Source organism: Psittacula echo (genome assembly GCF_963264785.1).
Source record: "Psittacula echo genome assembly, chromosome: 3".
Taxonomy (NCBI): domain Eukaryota; kingdom Metazoa; phylum Chordata; class Aves; order Psittaciformes; family Psittacidae; genus Psittacula; species Psittacula echo.
The window spans coordinates 98,045,764-98,068,663 of NC_137736.1; the positions used below are offsets into that span (position 1 = coordinate 98,045,764).

The 22,900-nt window shown below is 42.1% G+C and overlaps 1 protein-coding gene across 1 annotated transcript; it reads right to left on the minus strand.

Annotated features, from left to right (window-relative positions):
* Positions 1-343: 343 nt before the first annotated feature.
* On the minus strand, positions 344-21,629 carry RUBCNL (rubicon like autophagy enhancer). The gene is made up of 15 exons (XM_080612742.1): positions 20,757-21,629; positions 18,560-18,668; positions 15,689-16,357; positions 12,148-12,233; positions 8,779-8,998; positions 7,863-7,958; positions 6,363-6,405; positions 5,837-5,969; positions 5,162-5,307; positions 4,377-4,441; positions 3,061-3,299; positions 2,457-2,518; positions 1,602-1,755; positions 1,390-1,480; positions 344-894 (listed from the first exon to the last, which is right to left on the minus strand). Exons 1-15 carry the CDS (start codon positions 20,826-20,828, stop codon positions 782-784), a joined length of 2,298 nt encoding a protein of 765 aa, XP_080468868.1. The 5' UTR covers positions 20,829-21,629; the 3' UTR covers positions 344-781.
* Between the last annotated feature and the right edge of the window lie 1,271 nt (positions 21,630-22,900).

Here is a 22,900-nt window from a genome sequence, read left to right on the forward strand (position 1 = left end):
AAGGCAGAGGGGAAAGAAGTGCTTCGGGCACCAGAGCAGAGATTCCCCTGCAGCCCATGGGAAGCAACCCACTGAATATGTAGATGTTTCCTAAAGGAACTGCTTCTCCTGGACAGACCGTACAGGAGCTTTATTTTCTCCCCATCCTCCTTAGGAGGGGGAGTGAGAGAGTCACTAGCAGCAGTGAGGTGGGCATCTAGGAGGAGGCCAAGGTCAACCCACAACAAGTTGTTTCATACATATGTTTAAAAGAAACTTACAATTCACCAGTTCACATTAAGCATTTGCCAGAACAGAATTTCAGACCTGGATCTGCCTAAAGGTTGCAGAGAAGCTTAAGAGCTTCTGAGAGAATGACTTCATATTTTACCACTTCTTCCTATTTCCAAAATGCGACACAGGCAAGGCTTTTGAACACTCATTTACTATCTATATGTTGTTTGCAGAATTACAGGGAAGAATAATTTTGAATGCAAAAATATAATATCAAAAATCTTACATACAAGAACAAAACACACCAACAAAAGCCTGCTCACAGAATTAAAGTCCAGTCCTTCGGTCACCAGCTAAGAGGAAACTCCTTTAGGGTGAGTTTTCAATGACGATATTAAAGTCCTTTTTTCTTTTTTTTATTTTTTTTTTTTTACCCTTACCCCCCAAAAAGGAGACAACCATTAAAAATAGTAATGTCTAAAACAACATTATTTAATTCTTAGCCAGGCACCTGAAGATTCGGCTTTGAGCATATTCTGAAATCAGCAGTTCTCAGAGGAATCCAGCTTCATGGAGGCACCAGTGATGGAGTTTCTGAAAGCGTCCTCCGAGCTGCAATCCGCAGACATCTGGGGCAGCCTCCAGACTTAAAGCATGCTTTGTGAAAGCATGTTTTGCACTCTGTTCATACATACAGCAGTTCAACATTCAGGAAAAATGAATAAAAATAAAAGGAGAATCAATGGCTGAGTTCCTTGCAGGATGTTCTATATAGTTAACCCCAGTATAAAAAGTATACCAGGGACAACCACCACCACTGCAGTATCTATGATTAAACATTTTTGCAAGATTCACAGGATTTACAATGAACAACATCTGATACAGCAGCAGTATAGCACTGTCCCATACTCTCCCTCATGCACAGACCCAAAAATATTAGCCTCCCCCTGAAGCCATAGTTATGTTCAGGCAAGTCCCTGGCTTTGCCCTCTGAATGCACTGATGCAAGACAGCTGCCACAGCCTGGTTTTCAAAGATACATGCTACCCATGGTTTTCAAATACACATGCTTTCAGTGAAGCAAGTTCTCAATTTTTTCCTTGAATAAGTCTGAACAGTTTTACACACCAACATCCTCCCTAAGGAAGAAAGAAAAAGGTTTGGTCTGGAACATACCTGTGCATCTTTTGCATTTGGCAATCTGATGTGGAAAGAGCAGGTCTGCGCTCTGACAGAACTCACAGATAAACCCCTTCGCTTGACAGAGCTACAGGGACAGCAAAAGAGTTGATTTACTTTTAATCTAAGAGAAAAATTATTTGGGAATGTCAGCAGGAATATTCCTCACACTAGCAGCTGCAAGGACATCAAGAGCCTTGGCTTCTTACCTCACAGCCGTCCACATGGGAGGTGGAGCTCTTCAGAATGTCTTTGAGAAGAGGCAGCAACTGCCCTCGTTTGATCTTCACCAGATCATCCAGTGAGAAGAGATGCAGCTCCTCTGTCAGATGGCTGGGAACCTGTTCAAATTCTTTCAGTACACTGCAAAGAGAAAGGAAAATTGAGTCACAAGAAGTTGCTTTTCTAGTATATTTGAAGAATAAGCCTCTTCTGCTTCTCTAGTCACCCAAGGATCACACAAGGTAAGCTCATGCTAAAGCCTACCTCACCTCCCAGTTTGAGACCACACATCTACCTACTAGTTACGCCCATAGTTTGGGGAGGTGAATACCACAAACCTTTAATTTACAGCAACAAGCATGGTCATGTTTTGGTATTTCCCACTTCTGGTCCCTACTTTCATCTGAGTGTGTTTATAAAACAAACTGAACCGAGCATTATGATTGATTTCTGGAAGAAATCTTTAAACCCTCAAGGAACACATTGGTTAATTTTCTTATTTTTTAAGACAAATCATCTTGCAGATATACAGGAGTATCTCTGACCTTTTAAGAATGAATGAAAACCTAAAAGAGACAGAGCAGAAAAGAAAATGCACTTAATGAAAAACCATTTAACATTTAAACCCAGATGTCTAAATATGGTACAAGAAACAAAGCCACCACATACAACATGTTCTTCACTCAACATCTGCATGTAATAGAAGAAAGTTTTAATATCATTAGAGAAAATTCTGATAACTCATTTAAATCTGCACTCAAATGTGTCTAGAGAAGAAGGCTCTATAAGAAGGCTCCACATGCATTCTAATGAACTTTTTCATGCACAGTCATGGCCCATACCTTTCTCCAAACCTGCAGGTTTTCAAAAGCTTTTTTAAATGCAAAAGCTGTTCTTGCACCTCCTACAAGGGGGAAAACAAAACAATTTTTAAATTACCAATGGCTCCATGTCAGCACACCAAGATGCTAGACATAAACCTGTGTAAGAACAGGTAAGTGTCTCCTCAGCCAAAAAGAGAGCACATGACAACTTTTAATCTTCAACAGAAACCCTTCCTCAGTTAGGAGGTACAATTCTTAGGTGAGCCAAGGGTGTTTTCTCTAAAGGCCCAAAAACTTAAGAAGTCAATCAGAAGTTCTGGAGCTTCCCAACAGCCAATTGCCAAGTAAATATTTATTGCAGAAGCCCAGCTTCCCTCCATGAACTCAAATAGAAAACCAACAAGGAAACATCTCCCAACCTCTGACATAAGTTGGAAACTTCTCCCTCCTCCTTCTTAATCTAAGGGGAGAGAGGGCAAATCCCAGCAGCTGTGACAGGACAAGTCTAAGTGCAGAGAAATCAACTTTGCATCTTTCCCACATACACGCATGGCAAAGGACAACCTGCCCTAAGGAGTTCTTTCCACAGACCCACAAATTCCCAATAAAAGGCCACACTTACCCTCACCCTGTCCATTTCTTTACTTTTTGTGTAGAGGGCTTTGTTAATACATGACACATTGAAAACTGGGTGCTGCCATATGCTGTCCAGGAGATGTTTGGAGAAGTTGCATACATAGTATTTTTTGAAGTCCCACTTCAAAAGTATTCGGGCAGGAATGGAAGACTGGGCATAGCTGTGGCAGCAGTCACAGAAGTATTTCCCCAGGTAGTCACAATAGCGGAGTCTCCTGATATATTCTGCAGGTAAAGAGCAATGAAATTGTGAATATTTCTAATACTTACAGGACATACCTCTTGTCTGTATGCCTATTCTGCCTAAATGACTCTGATATACTGGAGTGAGTGGCTAAGGATTATTTTTATAAGTAGGGGATTTTAATATAGTGATAAACACATGCACATGTACTGTGCATTAGAAGAGAAAGCTTTCCTCATTTCCACATCTGTCAAACTGATTATCAACACGAGATGAGAGAAACCACTGTCGCTTTACCTGCAAAATGGAGGTAAGAGATAAAACACACAACAAAACACTTCCACCAAATGGAAAGACAAGCTGATCCTGGAGTCACACTTGTGTAATACTTTTCATATAAAGAGTTTGTGGATTTTTCCCAGCAATATCAGCATCCAAGGTTGCTGACACTTTACAGGCCATCACAAATGCTGCTTTTTTGTGAGCAGCAGCACAAGGAGTGTTGAAAGCCACTTCAAAGATTTCTTAGGTAAGATCTGGCTGTCAGACCTGTAAGTCATCATGCTTTCAAGCAGTTCTCACAAAGTATCACACAAATAAAACGTGATTAGAATTTTGTGATCAAGATCTAAGGGAAAAAAAAAACAACCCAATGCTTTTTAAAAGAGCAAAAGCACATATCCCATAAGCTTGCATAAAACTCCTTAAAGTCTCTCAAAAGAGATTTTTGGAAATGTGTAAATTGGCACAGAGAGGAATTATAAAAAGAAAACATTAGAAGATGTAACATCAGCACTATCCAGCCTGGAAGCTTGATTTCTTTTTTTTTTTTAATAACTTTTCCTGTTTTGTTGTCAACTGTCCTGAATTTTCACTGTGTATGAGAAGGACATCTATCAAGTACTGCATTCTGTCCGCCAAGAGAAATTCCAGGCAGTGGTAAGATCCCACTGCCTGTTTTATTGCAGGCACATCTAACAATGAGATTTTCCCTTAGCTCAGATAATATGGTGATACATCTGGTGATACAATGGTGATACATCTGTTGGTGAAGATTACAGCCTGATTAATAGCAATGGATTTATTAGGGGGTTTTAATTCCTTTCAATAATACTTACTGCTTTCTATTGGGGTTCCACAGCCAACACACGTGAAATTTTGGGCAGCCACTACTGCATCTCTCCTGAATATAGAGGCAAATAGTTACACCTTTCAGCATGCAAAACACAGTTCAGTTAACATTCTCCCAAAGTGCAAGAGAACTAAACTGGCACCAGTGAAAGTGTCTAAATTATCATCAATTACTGCTTCTAAATATGGCTTCTTGCAAGAATTAAGATTATTTTCCATTTCTTAAGTTGGTGTCCAAACCAAGGAGGGGGTAGGAGGGGGAAATCCACCTCTGCAACTGAAAAAGCAACTTGACCTGCAGCAACAGGGAATTAGCCAGTTTGCCTACTGTGTGCATTCAACAGCACTATGTGGCGAGACAGTAGTTTCCCCAAACATGACCCGTTTTCTCCTCACTTTCTGAAAACCAACTACCCATAAAATATCAGCAGGCAAGTGGGGAAACTCTTAAGAATATTCTCCAGATAGTCTCACACAATGAGGTTTTTTAGGAGTCCAACTAAGCATGCTGCCACTGTAACACCACAGAGTATGTACTACCACATGTAAAAGTGCACATGCCACATTAATCAGGACATGTCAAGAGAAGGAAAAAAAGATGCCATCTGCTTTCTAGCGAAGCTGGTGACAGACACTGCAGAAGGCTGTGCCATGCACTAGTTCTAATCTTAGGTTCTATTCAACCACCCAGGCTCCCTCCATCAACTTCAGCAGATTTCAGACAAATCCCCATGCTGTACTAAATGATAATGCTCAGATGCCCTAGACTTACTTGACTGAAGGGTGAATATTAAATATAATCTGTGATCTTGGTGGGGCCCAGCCAGAAGATCCTCTTAATTTGGATACAATCTTTATTTCTTCAGCCAGATTCAAACTGGACTCAAGCTCTCTTGGAATCTCTTCTTTCAGCATAGACTGTTGGAAGAGACAGATTGGTGAAGGTGAGCAGCCCATCAGTTGCACATGTGTTAAATGTTTAATACCCCAAGATTTTAAAGTTCAGGTTTCACCTGCACGTAGTCTCTTGTCAGTTAAACCCCCTTGTATCATAGAATGGTTAGGGTTGGAAAGGATCTTAAGATCATCTAGTTCCAACCTCCTTGCAATGGGCAGGGACGCCTTACACTAGACCATGTCACTCAAGGCTCTGTCCAACCTGGCACTGAACATTGCCAGGGATGGAGCATTTACCACTTTCTCTGGGCAACCCATTCCAGTGCCTCACCACCCCCTTCACAGTAAAGAAATATTCTAAAAATGTAGCTAAAGTAAATGAATAAACTGTAAGTTCTCGAGGGTTTCGGGGTGTGTGTGTGTGTGTGTGTGTGTTTATTTAGGTTTTAAATGGAGCTTCCCCCTTTCCCTAACAGTGAAGCAGCTGCAGTGAGACAATGATTATTTGGAGAACCAAATAAAGAGCCTGCTGTTTTCAGCTCAGACTCACTCTCTGCTTCAATGAGCTCAGGCAACCAGATAGTTGAACTGCAGAGTCTGTCTGCAACCAGTGTCTTCTGAAAGCTCTGCACAACTCCTGGGCTGTTGCTTCAGCAGAATTGCTGACTGGTTCAAAAGATGATCTGAAAGTGAAGCAATACAGACAACACAGTGAAATACAATACAAGCAATACAGTGAAAAATAGCAGCATGTCATCAGCAGCTCCGCTGCCTCTTCTGCATCCCTGAAGAGTTTTCTCCCATCCCTTCACTCCTGTGCTCTTGCTTTGATACACCCACATGCTCGCAGAGCCACAGCCACCAGCCTCCAGGGAGACCCAGGGACCAGAGAAATGCTCTGCTAAGCCAAGCACCACAGACATTTGCTGTTAAGCAGAATTTCTTCCCCTTCCTTGGGAGGGTCAAATTTACCACTCCCACACATTCACCACCCCAGCCAGAAGAGTCACCAGGAAGCTGGTGCAGCAGAAAAGGTAGTGCCACGAGGCTATTACAGAAAAGATACACAGCAGTACCTTTCATCTGGGGTGACAGACAGATTTTCAAGGTCTTCAAGTTCTGTGATAAAGGAGAAAATTTTATCAAGCCATCTAAGAAACAAAGCTTCTGTTACTCAGTATTGTTTTACATCTACCTTCCGTGTTACCACCGTGTCAGCTTCAAATATATTCAGCTTTACAATACTCTTGCTGGCTATGGGAAATAACCTCAGCCCTAGTTGTAAACAGGCATAAGAAGTCTCTCGCCTCTGCAGATCTCTGACATCTGCTATGAAGAGTACTCCCTGACAGCTATGCATCATATCATCACCTTAGCCTCCCTTCAAGAGCAGGAGAAATGGTAAGGAGAGGTTAAGTGCCTGCTAGTCTAGGTCCAACCAGAAGGCACTCAATATAAGTAATCATACAGAGAACTAGCAGAGTGCACATTGATTTTTTTCAGGCACTGATGGATATTTGGAGACACCAATCACAAACATGCCAGCTAATGCTAGAAACAAGTTAATAACAGGTGAGATGAATGGAATTAAAGCACACACCTCTTAATTATGTTTATAAAGACAAAATAATGCTTGCTACTGGAAATGCAGTTTTGGGACCTAGTTATTCATTATTAGAGTGGGAAATAAGGAGGTGAAAAAAACCCAACCCTCAAAAAAACCCACAACAACAAAAGCCCCTCAACCTCTAAAACCAAAGAGAGCAATAAGAACGCAATTGTTAACAGGACAAAATAAGACGGAGGTTAAATGTTGCTCAAGCTACTTTAAACAGTTTCTATTTCTGTAATATGCAAAAACCGCAAGCTAACCAAAGAAACTCAGGACTGTCCTGCACAGAAGCAGACTGTAAGGGGACAGAGACATTCTGCTCTAGTCTCAAAGCAGAGGTAGGGCTGCCTAAAACCTAACCAACCTGTTTAATTTGGAAATAATCATGTCCTAAATTCTCTCAAACAATGCTGCTGTAGTTGGCTGAAGTTGTGCCTGTTTCACACTTTGCTCACCCACATTCACTGGGTTTAATCCTTAAACATAATTTCAGTCCCTACACTGAGTTTGCATGACAAGGTTTGGCAGTGGGGGGCAACAATGGTGGCTTCTGTGAGAAGATGCCAGAAACTTCCCCTATGCCCCAAGTCAAATCTGTTTTGCCCATGACAGTAATTGGTGAGTGATCTCTCCCTGTCCTTATCTCAACCCACAAGCTTTTCGTCATGTTTTCTCTCCCCTGTCCAGCTGAGGGCGGCAGTGACAGAGCAGCTCTGGTGGCCACCTGGCATCCAGCCAGGGTCAACCCAAAACACCCTCAAACCAGCAAAGATATTCTTTTATAGAAAGGAAATCCTGCACTAGTCTGGTATTTCTGTATGTGTTCTAGTAAGGAGTCACGCATACGTTGCTCTGTCCATTTTCTCATGTTATTTCTCCTGCAGTAACATCTGCTAAGTCAACAGATTTTTCCAAACAATGAAATAGATTCAGTTGAACAATAGAGTTATAATTTTAGTCTTACCAATAATTACATATTCATCCTCTGAGTCACTGTGGCAATGATACCTGTGATGTGATGGTAGATGCACTGGGGAGGTGATAGGCAGCAGAGCACAGCCTATCCAGAACAAAGACAACACCAGTTAAACTTCTCCAGCATTTACAGAGTAGCTGCCTCAAGTTATATTTGTATTTTACTGCACTTAACAAAACTTTAGCACGCAGCCTGTATTTACAGAGCCATTTTTACATACACACAGAAAGCCAATTCTGTCATACAGCATATCCCTCAGTTTCTTAAGCTAAGAAGCTCCTAGAGACTAAACCAAAGCTTTTATATTATCAATGATCTCTCCCCTTCCACATACAAGCACACCACTCTCTTTTGCCCAGAAGTTATGTCACTTCAACTTCAGACTTAAGTTCCATCGCAAAGATCCATATTACTCATGTACTGACTGAAGCATTACACTGCCAGGAGCATTTACCATTTTGCTTCAAACTACATGTGAATGAATACTCCAGGCAGTTTCACTCAAATCAGTTACATAGCCTGATCTGCATACTGCAGAAGTAAGCATAGAAAGAAAGAGCCAAGCTTCAAATCCTGCAAAAAGAGATTTAAGCAGGAAGAAAATCAGCCAACTACAGGAACTTTTATATGGAAAGTTGTGCTTGGCATGTGGCACTTAAACCTTACATCTATGTTTTATTTATTACAATTAGGATTTTTTGTAACACGAAAAAGAACATGTGAGCATTCAACAGGAAGAATCTGACATACAGGGAAAACTCTTGTGGCATAACGATCTCCAGGGCACAGAGCTCTCAAGAGACTCAAAGGTAACAGAGGATTTGGTTCCAAGCAACGCCCAAAATCATTTATTTTTTTCTTGCACAAAAATAAATGGCAAAGGCTGTCAGACAAGACTACACACTAAGTAACTTGCCTTCATAACCACTGTCTGAAGAAGCAATAGAGGAATCGGACTTCTTCACTCCAGGGTAAGACGTGAACTCTGAATCAGTGTGATAGCTGCCATCTGATCCACTTGCTTCCTCCACACCCCAGGACTCTGCTTGTTGGCTTAGGATATTACATTTCATTTTTTCTAATGATGCTATAATCATATCTGCAACAAAAAAGTGTGCGTTTTCCTGGACGCAGGATTGGAACCCTCATTAGTACACAGCATATTTTATACTTGTTTAAGACAAAGTGAAATATGCTTTTTCAACTCAAGAAACAAAAAGGTAAGGCTATCTCACCTTTCATGTAAACACCAACAAACCCCAACCAACCAACCAACCATTGCTCCAAGTGCAATTCAGAGACAACATGCAAAAGGCCCAGATAAAAGTAAATTGTGTTTTCTAATCAAGGGCGAGATAATTATCTTACTCATCTATTAGATAAAAAGAAACTTGATTACATGCCTAATTGATGAATATGCATGCATTTTGGAGACAGTCTTCTAGTTACACTGCATTATTTAGCATGCAAGTGTGAATCCTGTTAATAGGATTTAATTTCAAGTCAGTGTGTATGAGCAGTTTTGCACGCATGCTTAACATGGATGGGGCCGGAAGTGGCAGGTTTTGGAAAGACTGTAGATCTTCAGGTGTTGGGTACTAGACAAGTTAGTAAAATGCTTTCATGTGCTAAGAGTTAAGGCAGAGAAGTAGGGAATACGCAGTGAAATAGCTTACACTGTCAACTCAAGGCTGCACAGAAAGTCTGTAACAAAGGTAAACAGAAGCAGAGCTCCCCTGGGATTCATACTGCACTAAATATGTAGTGCTTTCAAAGCTACACTTCCCTACTGGAAAACTCCTTCCCATGGCATCCCTTTCTATGTTGCCTGCCTGGGTCACCCATTCTCCAGGAAAAGGGAATTAGTAAAAACCTACCTCTGGTACCACTGAGACATCCAGGCAAACCTGGGGTCCCTGCTCCGATCCCTGGCTTCCTGTGATCTAACACAGCATCCCACCAGCTCCACCTGAGCTACTGCTCCTGGCCTGGGCACATCTTCCCAGCCCAGCCTCAGCTCAAAAGTGGATGCACCTTGGAGAGATAGGTGCACTCAAGTGCGTGGATGGAAACCCTGAGAGGGCCAGGATACTCTCCCACTCTCCCCTCAACTGCATGTGTTTGCATTGTGCAAAGCTAAACCTCCATCTAAAAAAACCTACAGTACTTAAGGCTAGAGATTCTAAATGCAGAATAATTAAGGCTTTCTATAAAGTGGCCTACCCTCAGAAAATTGTACCACGCAACATCAGTATCCATGACACCCTACAAGCACGAAGCTTGTAGAAGAGAAGCATGAAGACAGACATCAGGATTTAGAAATAGCTAAAACTTAAAAAGCACAACAGACATCACTGCTTTCTTATCACTGTTTTATTTTTCTCAAAGCAGAAATGTATAGTGTTCTGGTTTTGTCCACAGCCAAATGCATTTAGAAGAGATTAATCTCAACATTAGAGAGATCCCACAAGTCCCTGTGGGTATTCCAGGAGACTTTTTATCTTTCCCTTAACACTGACTAACAGCACTTGCTTGGTGCACAGTTTCTCCAGAGACAACTTTCATTAAACTTCAGGACACACTATTAGAAAAGTAAGGAATTAAGGAGCCTTTTTACTTTTGGCAGATAAAGAAGACACATCCTACCCTGAAGATTAAAAAAAAGCCCGTGTGGCACTGGTTAACCCCAAGATAGTGGCAGAGCCCAGCATATCCTGCTGATAGAAGCAATTATAAGCATATCTGAGTGCGCTGCACTGCAAAAAGATGGAACAGGATACAGGCACTCCTGTACGTAGCATGATTATCAGCTTTCAGGTCTGCCTGCTGGTATGCCTGTCACCCTAGGAAGCAGTCCCACTGTGAAGCTCAGCTGTGACACACCAACCTTCTCACCTCTCTTCCCTCCCACTCACATCAGTGGGAAGTCCCTCCTGGTTATCTGGCCCATCTCCTTCCTGGCACACAACTACAATTCTCAGGCTTGCTGACACTACTTTATCTTAAATTTTCAGCCTTATAAATTTCAAAGAGATTATTTTACAACCCAAAAGTGGTTTGGGTTTGGTTTTCTGTTTCGGATGGTTGGTTTTGTTTTTTTAAAAAGGTAGCCTCACTCATAATGCACTGAGCTCTTGGTGCCTCTTAACCTGTAATCATGTCAGTCCCCAGTCATCTGCACAAGAGAGGTAGCTAATATGAACTTGCCTCACTCAGTAGTTCTCACTCTGTGGTTTCTAGTACACCTAGACCTAGACTTTCATTGGTCTCCTGGGGCTGAAAGCATATTATTTTTGGTTCACACATTATAGAGAAACATCAACTCCTTTTTGAAACACCTTTTCACAAAAAGCAATATCTAAAGCTAGTTTACAAATTTGTTTGGTTTTGGTGTGTGATTTACTGGGTGTTTTTTGTTTTAAAATGCACTTTAGGGACACCGAGAGCTTCGTATCAAACGCAGAACTTCCCATTCCAACAAAACGAGTGCTGTGCACATTTTTAAAGCTCTTTTGTATTAAATGCTACTCTTTGCAAGAACTATAATAACTCCTCTTTTCAAACTCTTCAAAAAGATTAACATTTAGCACACACAGTTATGCGTGACAGCATTATCTTCTCAACTTTATCTTTGTTTATAAGCTCAAGTGGGCTGCCTATCTGGCCACACACCTAATACCATGTGGGTGCCTTCTCCAACTTAAAAACCATGAGAAACTGCTTAAATCACTGCAGATGTTACAGTTCCTGCGCTTGTTATGTATATTGTCTTTTTTTTTTTTTTACAGCAAACTCACAGGATCATAAGTACACACACACAAAAACCCAACACCTCTCCCTATCTCCTGATAGTAAAAGTGTGAGATAAATCCCATCCATAAGCATGTAGTTGCAACAACTTCTACGTAAATTCTAATGTAACTTTAAAGTGACTATAATGACTGTAAAGTTTGGTCTCAAAGAACATGTTGGAAAATGACGGAATGAACAGTGGAAGTGTAGCGTTCTAAAATATTTCCATTATTTTAAAATAATTAAAATATTTAACTAATGGATTAAGACTCAACGTAAGTGAAGCAGTAGGCATTTTAGGTTTGTAGGTTCACCCACAGAGGGGAAGAAGAGGGGAAATACAGTATTTCTAAAGATTTTTAAAGATAGATCTAAAGATCTATCGGAAATTTCTGTTATTGAGAAACACCTCCTGTCATTTGGCTTTGCCACTATAAAATGGAAAAAATGACATTATGGCAATAGTCTTTGCTGTCCTCACCTTCTCCACATCTTCTGGAAGCATGCACATGTCCTGCAACGAACGATTAAAGGGTATAACACTTATGTTCAAAAGTGAAGTAGAACCTGTGGATATAACAAGAACTTTTATTAGTTATTTCTTTTTCTTCAGATTCCAGGATTTGAACAGGGCCATTTCCAGAAATTCTTTCACAAAACTTAACACCATTGGGCCTGGAGGTTGTAGTGGGGGTTAAGGAGAGCAATATCTGGGAAACACGTTGGCATTTGAACTACTCTGGCAGCCTGAAGCATGAGTAACCACCAGGGAAGCATGGTTTAAATGCCGTGTTGTGACACCACCATTGTGCTCCCAACACCAGCCTTCTCCCCACTACAGCCTGGACTGCTTCTGACAAGCAGTCAGAACCTCAGGCTGGGATTACAGCGATGCTATGTAGTTTGCAACAGAGCCAACTAACACTGCTTTCTGCTCATTCACAATTGCTGGAAGAAAAAAAGAGCCGTCTGGGCTTGCAGAGAGATGCTTGAGCCTTAAAGGATTCCCTGAATCACTGCTGGTATCATGTGACTATAGCAAGTTTGGAAAAAACTTTGCCATTCTGTTTCCATACCTCTAGAAAATCTCTCTCCTGCATCCAAATGAATCCCATACTGCACAGCAATATGTACAACTGGGGCAGACATTAGCCATAGTACTCCCAGCTTCCCAGAATAGTACTTTTCTTTTCCTGGCATTCGCTGCCAAGTAGGATGAGCATATGAAACAAAAGTCAGGTCTGGGTCTGATGCAAAAATGGTCTGGTTTCCCTTCTGCTCCAGAGCACTGTTGCCTGGAGGCTGCTGAGGCAGGGGAAAGAACTCTCAAGAGCGACAGAAAGAGGTGACCTTGATGCACACGCCGATTAAAAGCAAGAACAAACCTTACAAACTGCCAGTGACACACCAGCCACAACAAAACCTCCAGAAAACATCCAATTCAGCCACAGGCTCTTCATTAACAATAACGAAAGCATTTCCAGAAGGTTGCATGAGGCCACTGGAGAAAGGTCTTTTTTCATACTTTTAAAGGTCAAACAGGAGCTCACAGGACCACCAGAAAATCCCATTTAAAAAAAAAAAAAAAAAAAAAAAAAAAAAACACAACCAAAACAACAACAAAAACAAACCAAACTATTAAATGCCGCTGAAAAAATTATTTCTTCTGATTTAAGTCATTTTATGTTATTTTCTTATGTCTCACCAATTTTCTGCGAGAAACAAAAGTGAGAAACCACCATCTCTGAGACAGCAATGGAAAGGATGACAAGTCAAAAGGTGCTCTTGTATAATTCCTGCCTTAAAATGAAGCATTTTATTTCTTCTTTTTCAGTTTGCCATTTGCTTTTCCCATCCTCATAGTCCTGCACAATGAGACCTCACTCCCCTTTGCTCCAGGCTAAGCAGTGGTGAGTTAAACGGTTGGAAGGAAGAAGGAATGATGAAATGCATTAATTTTCACTTTGTACAGAACAGACCAAAGTCTAATGCAGACAGAGCCCACCACACAGCAGCGTCTAACAGGATCCTGGCTTGTGTGAAGAGTATTTTTAGTAAAAGGAAGGGCAAGACTTCTTCAGTCATCTGGCCGCCATATTCCTCCATTTGCTTCCTGAAGAGCCAGCAGCATTGCTGACCCAATGCAAGCCAGAAGGTCGAGTCATGCACAATTTATTTGTTCTTACACACGTGCCTCAGGTTCTTCTCTGACACTGGGAGCTTGGTCTATGTTCTCCGGACCTGGCTAACCAAACCTGTGTGACTGGCCCCAGCCAGCTCCAACTGTCAGGTGTGGCTTCCTTCTCCCTGATGGGCACCTCTTAAATGCAGGGGACCTGACAAAACACCCAGCATAATGAAATCACTATAATCATCACCATAGTAACTGCCTATCCCAGATGACAAAGTTGTTGTTATTAAGAGCTCCCAGTTCTGCAATAGCACGTGCCTATTTGAGATATTGTAGCCAACATGAAGTACTGGAGGAGCTCTGAGTAAAGAAGGAAGGACCAGAGCTTGGAAGTGGAGCTCACTGGGGTGTCACCACTAGGACTACACTTGACCAAAGGAGGAAGACAAAACAAAAAACCAAAACAAATGAAAACAAACCAACTACCCAGGCTTTGCCATTTTCATTTATAATACAAAGGACAGGCTAACTATTCTCTGCTGTTTGCCTTCTTTCCAGTAGAAAATCAACTGAACCATCCCTCCAAGGCTCAGTATCTAGGAAGAGTATCAGCTTTCCAATACCTGAAGGGGATCTACAGGAAATCAGAAAAGGGTCTTTTTACAAAAGCATGTAGTGACAGAACAAGGGGGAATGACTTTAAGCTGAGAAGTAGATTTAGATTACATACTCAGAAAAAATTCTTCACTATGAGGGTGGTGAGGCACTGGCACAGGCTGCCCAGAGAAGCTATGGATGCCCCATCCCTGGCAGTGTTTGAGGTCAGGCTGGACTGGGCTTTGAGCAACCTGGTTTAGCAGAAGGGGGGTTGGAAATAAATGATCTTTCAGGTAGGTCCCTTTCAACCCAAACCATTCTGTAATTCTATGAATAATCCCTTAGGTACAGATAACACCCTTTACAAAACAGAGATGCTTCATCTCACTGTAGCAAAGGCTGTTAGGTATTAAATGTGACAGGATTGTTCCCTTATCCTAGCCAAGGAGCAAGGGCCCTGCCCTGCAGCCCAGAAAAGCCGGCACACCTCATGGAGACACACACAGCCCCAGGGCCCAGCCAGCTGCTCCAGGCCATCTTGGGGGCACCATGCTGAACATCCCCACTGAACATGGCCTCCGCCACCCTGAGCCACCTGCCACTGCATCAACAGAAGGCACTCTTTGCCAGAAGCCCCCCAGTTTGTGTCTCTTTACCAAGAACATGTGGGTTATCCATATGGCTGGTAAAAGATCCTGACCTGTATTGGATGGAGCTATGTGTCTCCGAGACTCTGGATACACTTGGAAAGGGGAAAAGGAAAAATAGTCCTGCACTGGCACAAGCCAGTTTAATACTAATGAGAATGGATGTTAATGCCCTGCCTCCAAATTCCCAGAATCAAAGGATCCCCTCTCCTTCAAATCAGATCAAACTAGATGTCCCAGGGAGCCCACACACCCCAATTAATCACTAGTGAGCACCCAGATCCACGCTGTGTGCTTTTGGGAGAAGGGTAATAGCGAAGACAAGATGAAGCTGATGCAAGCCTCATCCAGTGGATGTTCTACATTGCTCACAGCTCAGCAATATTTACATTTCACCAAAGATTCCATATTACAGAAGCATTTCTACATCATGAGACAGACTACTGCAAGCATGAGTGTTTCCTGTTTCAGGAACCACAGTCCAACTCTCTGGTTCTCCTTTGGTTTTTAAGCTCTTTCTCCCTTCTCTTCCCTCTTGAATGACAGCACTTATCTAATTCGCAATCATTATAAACAAAGCCCGTTTCAGTTACAGTTGTCTTTCCTAGCACAGAAATCTTAAAACAAAAATGGACTTGTAAAGTTACCTGTTTGATTGACTGGCTCTGACTGGGAATGTCTACTGGGAGAATTGCTGTCACTGTTGCTGACAGACACAGGCTCCAAAGCATCAGGGTACGTCAACAGATCTGCTGGCTTATCAACAGTTGAATCAGAAAGAAACCTTGTGAAAGTCAGCTCCTGTTTGGGGGAGGTATAACATTCTCTGCCAGAGTGCAAAACAGCCGATGTGACAGTGCCTCCTGTTAACGTCACCTGGGTAAAGCAGTCCTGCCTCAGAGGGGACATGTCCGAAAGACTGAAACTATTCAAGGAGGAAGCAGCAGGATTATCACCAGAGGAACGGGAACTAAAGAAAGTATCCAGTGAAGGTTTAGAGGAATCACAACACGTGTTGTCCCAACATGCCTGGTGCCTTGTAAACCGAATGTCTGTTTGTGTACAGGCAGCGCTGTAATGTGCAGAATCGCTGTCACTGTCATCATGGCTATCCCCAGCACTGCTTTCTTCCCAGTGTTCCACATCACTGTCTGGATGTTTGGCTCCTTGCATTGTGGTCTGCTCCAGCACCACAGAGGGCTTCAAACCAGATGCAGTTAAAACAGACACTAGAATGTCTTTGATAGCTTCAGCACTGTTTGGGTATGATCCAAAATTTCCAGCATGTCCAATTACTGCTGGCCTTGAATATTTGTCTGTTCAGGAAAGGGAAGAACAGCGAGATGAGGAAACAATCCTAAGAAAAGGTTAATTTAAAACATAAAATACACATTATTTTTGACATACGTGAGGAGACCGGAAAGAGCTGAATTCAAACACTATTCTCTGCTGCCTCTTCGTGCAAGAAAGCTCTTGTTTTCTGCAGCCTGGAAGCAATTCTGTCATTGATAAGGCTAGGCAATAAACAAACAGTAAAGTATGCTGCTGCTAGCCAAACACAATTAGTTAAGCTTTAATGGTGCCTGATAGTCAGCATGCTCAAAAACACCATTGTTCTACAAAACTGGATGAGGTACAGCCACTGGTACTCGTTCCACCGCCAGTAAAAGAGAAGGTCACATTATAGCAAGAGATATAGAGGATCAATATATCAGAAAGAAAAAAAATAGACACTTAGGAATTAAATGTCATGCGCTTGCATGTTTTAGTTCAGTCAGACACTCCTCCTCACATAGAAAAGGCTAAAGTAACTTTCAGTCCACTATTCATAGGGGTGGCAACATCTACATGAACCCATAAAGAAAAATAGCTGTCAAAACGATTTCGTTGTAATATAATGGCTCTGAAGGAATCAAAAGTACCACCTGCCAAGATTCTGTGACCTACTACAAAACTGTAGTTCAGCTGAAAAGGAACAAACTGCTTTTAGTGGCAAACATAGCAACATTAGTGTTATGTAGAAGTGGGCACTGTCACCAGTAGCTATTCAAGAATAAATTGAAGTCCTATACCTTGAACAAAAAGCCTCACAGGAACTGCCATCATCCAAACAATGGAGAGATTAGACACAAAGTCTATGTTCAAGAAGAAGCTATTGACCACATAACAATGAAGTTAACAACTGTCTGGGGAAGATAAGCAGGTTGTAAAACTCTAAGAATAGATACAATCAAGAAGATGCATTTCCAGGGCAAAGAACTCCTAGTTAGGTCCAGGAGGAACGATAAACACTGCTGGTGAAAAAAAAAAAAAAAAAAAAGCCAGCAAGTCTTGCAGCCTAAAGACTTTGCCCACAGGTTGCTCTCCCTGGACATCTCTCAATGGAAATCAGTAAACCTCTAAACAAGTTACTCATCTGGAAGCCAGCATGCACTCAAATTACATGATAAGAAAGTTCACTAATGAAGATATCAAAACAAAAAAAAACAAAAAAAAAACCCAAACAAACAAAAAAAAAAGAAACCCAACCCCCCCCCCCAAAAAAAAAAAAAAAAAAAAAACAAAAAACCCACACAAAACAAAACAAACACATACTTTGGAAAAGCTCTATATAAAGAGCAGTCCCTGTCAACAGGCAGCTGAAAAAGTTATTACCATCATCACACATCAGCTATACTGCACAACCTGCTAGCAATTCTGTCGTAGTAAAGCCAAGCCAAAATAAGCTGAGCTCATCAGCAACTGGGACCAGCCACCTGCCATATCACGACAAAGCTCTTGCAGAAATAGCAACAAAACTGCATATTTCACTGGCTGCATTTGCAAAGAAACACCTTGCCAAAATAGCCAGCCATAGCAGTGTAATGGCAAGAATAGGAAAATAAGAGCTAGCTGACTTTAAAACATATTTTGATGTTTTCATTAAAATAAAGCAATTTTGGTAGCTATTGATATTTAAATTTCAGAGGAATACCTTAACCTGGGCTGCAGACTGCATGTTTTCTGTGCAAGGCAAAACATTTAGTCTTACTGTCTTCAACTCTTCTGCTCTGCTCTCCTATTGCAAAGTCAAATCCACCAAAACCCACATTTTAAGCTACCTTCAGAAATAGGTTAGTTCCAACAAAGAAATTAAAAAAAAAAAAATCTTAAATTGTTTTGTAACTGATATTCACGTGAGTAACTGCCGTAATCTATCAAAATCTGAGAAACTACTCACTGAATGAACAAAGATTTAAACTGCTAAGAATCATCTGAATGGTTCAAGTATTTTACTCTTGAGCATGCAAAATGCCAACATAACTAAAATGGCCTAACTACCATATGAGAGGCAAAAACATACTTTCAAATTGTATAAATACACCTTGATGTTGCCCCATCTTCAAAGCCAGTGAGCACGGTTCTCTCTCCAACCAGACTATACTTGTTTAGTAATACAACCATTGATAGCTTTTGCTACCACTACAAGTACCAGCAAAGCTCCCCAGAGGGAGGCATTTTAGAACAAACTGGCATACCTGAGAGAACAGATATTTGAGGTGTTGGAGCGAGGCAGCTAATCCTTGCTGAGGAATTTGAAGAATATGTTGTCTCAGCGAAAGGCACCTTTAGGCTTTCGTGGTTTAACTGGAACAGGAACACACAGGCAGACAATTTGGTTATAAAACAGCAGTACTCTGGTAATGACACTCACAGTCGTCCCAGCAGGAAGAACACCATGCTAAGGCCTGCTGACAGTCACCTAAACACTGCCTGTATTTCTCATTGTCTGCAAACTCCCCCAGAAGCATGCACCATCTGAAAGAGCACTGGCATCTCAACTCTGCATTTCACTTCAGAAGGCAGGTGACCAAACAAAGTCTCCACCATAGAAGAGCCATGCATATGTTTAAGGCATATAGGAGATATGAATGCTGAATCATATGCCTATATATCTGTCAAAACAGCAACAATGAATTGGAAGAATTCAAGGAAACACCAATTTGCAGCTGGAAAAAAGGGCCCATTTAGATGTATGCAAACCTAAACCTGTGAGGCCCAGACTCCACAAACACCTGATGCATGTGCTACTTGATCTCCCTGCTGTATCGACTGGTGCAAGTGTGGTCACATAATTACATCTGCCTAATTTGGTAGCACATAGCTACATGATGGTTCACCTCAGCAACGCAGCTGACCCAGAACAAAGCAAGAAGTGACACAAATAGATAATACTTGACCTGGCATAGAGCCTGACAGTAGAAGCTGACAAAAATTCTCAATGCATTTGAACTGACTGAGCAGGTTTATATCAGATCAGCATTTCACTTAGTACGGACACGACGCTTACGGCTTGGTATTTCTAACCCCAAAGCTGGATTTATCATATTGTCAAACCAGGTTAAGCTGAACTAGGGCAAGCAGTTTAGCACAGATACCAAGGGGCTAATTCCAGCAAGGGAGTAAGATACACTCAGGACAGCGAAGCAACAGGTCTCCTCCCCAAGCTCACAAAACCTTGTGAGGGTCACATATTTGTTGGGCACGCCATCGAAAGGTGCATTAACTAAGGTGTACCTCCTGCCTTCTCCCCACTCATGACATGGATGAGATGTCTCCATGCAGAAGCATCTCGAGGATACCTCTCACTGTCCCCTGCACCCTGTGGTCCCACGCAAAGAGAAGGGAGTTAAAAGGTGTGCTGTCCTCTGCCACCCTGTGTTCATCTACACTCCACCCGTGGGAGAGTGAGGAGACTCAGCAAGCAGATCTAGTCCAGATACCCTTCAGACTCATGGAAAGCAGAAGAAATTAAAACCCACAAAGAATTTCCTTTTTAACTGAAAAACAACATTTCGTGCCAAAAATAGTATACTGAATTTCAAATATTTAGTGTTTGATTATGCCAGGACTTAGAAAATACACTCTTCAGTATCAGTGCTTTCTTTTTCTCCCCCTCCATGCATTCGTTTGGAGAAATGGCTTTATATATATAAATATAATATAGTTAGCATCACTGGGTAAAGTAATTCTTACAGGAACTCGATTTTTATCCATTACTTCTATTTTCTTTTTAATGGTCTTAATACCAGTTATTAACAAACTCTACTTCTTAGGACATATGAAGTATCACAACTTGACACCAGGGTACATTGTAACTACTTTATCAGTAAATGTTAAGAGTCTTAAGATTTTATCTTTTTTTTTTTTTTCTTTTTAAAACAGTGCTCCCACCCCTTAGATCTTAGCAGAAGCAATTAGTGTTCTGAGAACTTGGATAGAAAGATTCCCATTTACTTTCAAGATTGGAACTAGATGATCTTTAAGGTCCCTTCCAACATAAATCTCTCTATGATTCTATGTTACAAGTTCAACGATATCACAGATTAGGAAAGAGCTCCTCTAGTATTTAATTATCAAAATATATATTAAAAAAATCACAAACCAAGAAATTAAGGAGCACTTATAAGTAAATATTACAACAAAGGTGAGTGAAAAGTACCACAACATGCTGCTGTAACTAATAAACCCCACTTTGACGTCCTTCATAGCACAAACGAGTCAGCCTTTCCTCCCCTCAACATTGGGAATATATTTCCAACATTAACTCTATAATGAAACCTCCAGCATTTAAAGTATTTACCACAACCCCTGACAAGTAAAAGCTCTTTCTTGAAAGAAGCTCCCGCAGCTAAGGGAAACACTGAGCCTCCACTGCGTTGCCCTCTTCCTTACCTTTTCAGTGCTGGGGTGCTTGAAGACTCCCGGTCTGCTATAGCTGGCCAGAGATACCGCATGGAGAGACATGATGGGGCAGCATTCCTGGTTTGTTTTTGGTTTTCAGCACCTGGAAGCGATAAAGAATTACAATCGCCGCCACGTTAACCTCGATTCTCCATGTGTTTTCCAGGCTGTACATTTCATACTGGGAACTGTTTGCGGTCTTGGCTTTGGCACGCTTATAAGCTTACAGAAAAGCAGAGCTCAGCAGCAATGGAATTCAGTGTTAAAGAGACAAGAATTTCAAAGGAAAAAAAAAAAAAAAAACAAAACCAAACCAAAAAACACAAACAAACGGGAGTGTCTACCACAGGCATCAAGGAAGGTATTGATCCGTTTGCTGTGAAAGGAGGAAGAGACGGAGCGGATTTGGCAGCGCCGGGCTCCGTAGCAGCAAGGCTGCTCCCCACCTCCATCGGTGACTGGGCAAGGGAAGGCACCAGCGGTGAACGAAACCCGGCTCCGTCGTCCCGGCACGGCACTGGGAAGCCGCGTATCCCTTACCACGGAAGCGCCCAGCCCGCCGGGCAGCTTCGGAGAGCATTAAACCCTGAGAGAAGCACCCCAACACTAACACCCCACCGCCCGCACCTAGCTCCCTGCCAGGTACCGGACCCCCACCCGCAGCCGCCGTACCTGGCTCCTCCAATCTGCAGACAGATCTCCCGTAACAACCGCTACCGCCACCGCGGCAGCCAGCCGCCCTCTCAGGGTGAGAAACAGGGCCAGGCCCCTGGGCGGGGCTCCCGAGGGAAGGCGGGGCTCTGCCCGCAGCCCCGACAGTGGTGAGGGGCGGTGCGGCCTGGCCGGGGGTGGGTGGCTCAGCTGGCCCGCCCCTTTGGGGCGATGCTTTTGGTTTTGGTTTTTTTGCTTTTGGCCGATGCTCCGAGAACTGTTAGTGTTTAAGAGGTACCTGAACATGCTTTAACTTTTGGTCAGCCCTAACGTAGTCAAGCAGTTGGACTAGGTGATCCTCATAGGCCCTTTCCAACTAAATAGTATATTCTACTCTATTCTAAACTCAAACAAGTCAAAGATAAGTCAATTGGGAGTGAATGGAGGGTGTTTCCTCAAGCTGGCAAGGGATAGAGGCCCGCAGGCAACATGTGTAGGCACACCTCAAGGATCAGCTGTACATGACGATTTGCAACCAGCTGGCATATTAGAAATGACAGATCTAGTCTCACTTAGCTTTTAGAAAGGAATTGAGCCACCTGCCAGGCCTGTCTGTGAGTCAGCTGCCTTAGAGGGCTCACAGTGAGTAAGCTTCAGTTCCTAGTACTCAGTTCGGGCTAAAAATAAAGTGAAAGAATGCTGAGCTGTATTTGTAGAGCTAAAAAAATTGTTGATTGTCCATAAAATGGAATATATATATATATATACACACACATGTGCAGGAACTTAGGAAGCTGCAAACCATGAGGAAGTAAAAAGGAGGTAGAGTCCAGATGGTGCTATGCAGAAATAAATAGAAGCAGTAAACAGAATGCAAAGCAGAGCTGCAGCTGACAATCTGGCTTTCAGATGCTCTGGAGTAACTGCCTACCTTTTTAAGCACCAATGATGACTTAGCCAGTAAATGGGGCAGTGGATTTGGACTGTGGAAAGCTAGAGATAGCTGCTGGCCAAGCTGTACAGTTGTTGTCTGAACTTGGTCTGGATTGGACTCTAAGCAACCTGATCAAGTTGAAGATGTCCCTCCTCCTTGCAGGGAGGTTGGACTAGATGACCTTTTAAGGTCTCTGCCAACCAAACCTATTCTATGATTTTGTGTTATCCTATGATGTGTGTTTCTAATTCCCAGCTATGTAATGGTAATTTGTGAAAACAAACTCTACTTTTGGGACATACTTTCATGTGGGGAAGAGCAGGCAGTAAGGTGGAAAAGCCTATAGGTTTATCTGTAGTACTTACTAAAGCCTGGCAAAAATCCAGCTAGGGAATTCGTGCTTTATTCCCATAAAGTTTTCAAAAATCCTTACGTGAGAAGAATTATACAAATGGAAAATACTAAACATGTCGAAAATGCTGCATAAAAAGAACATTTTCATTTCTGCTTAGTGCTTTTCTGTCTCCATGCTGTGCTCTTTGTGTATATG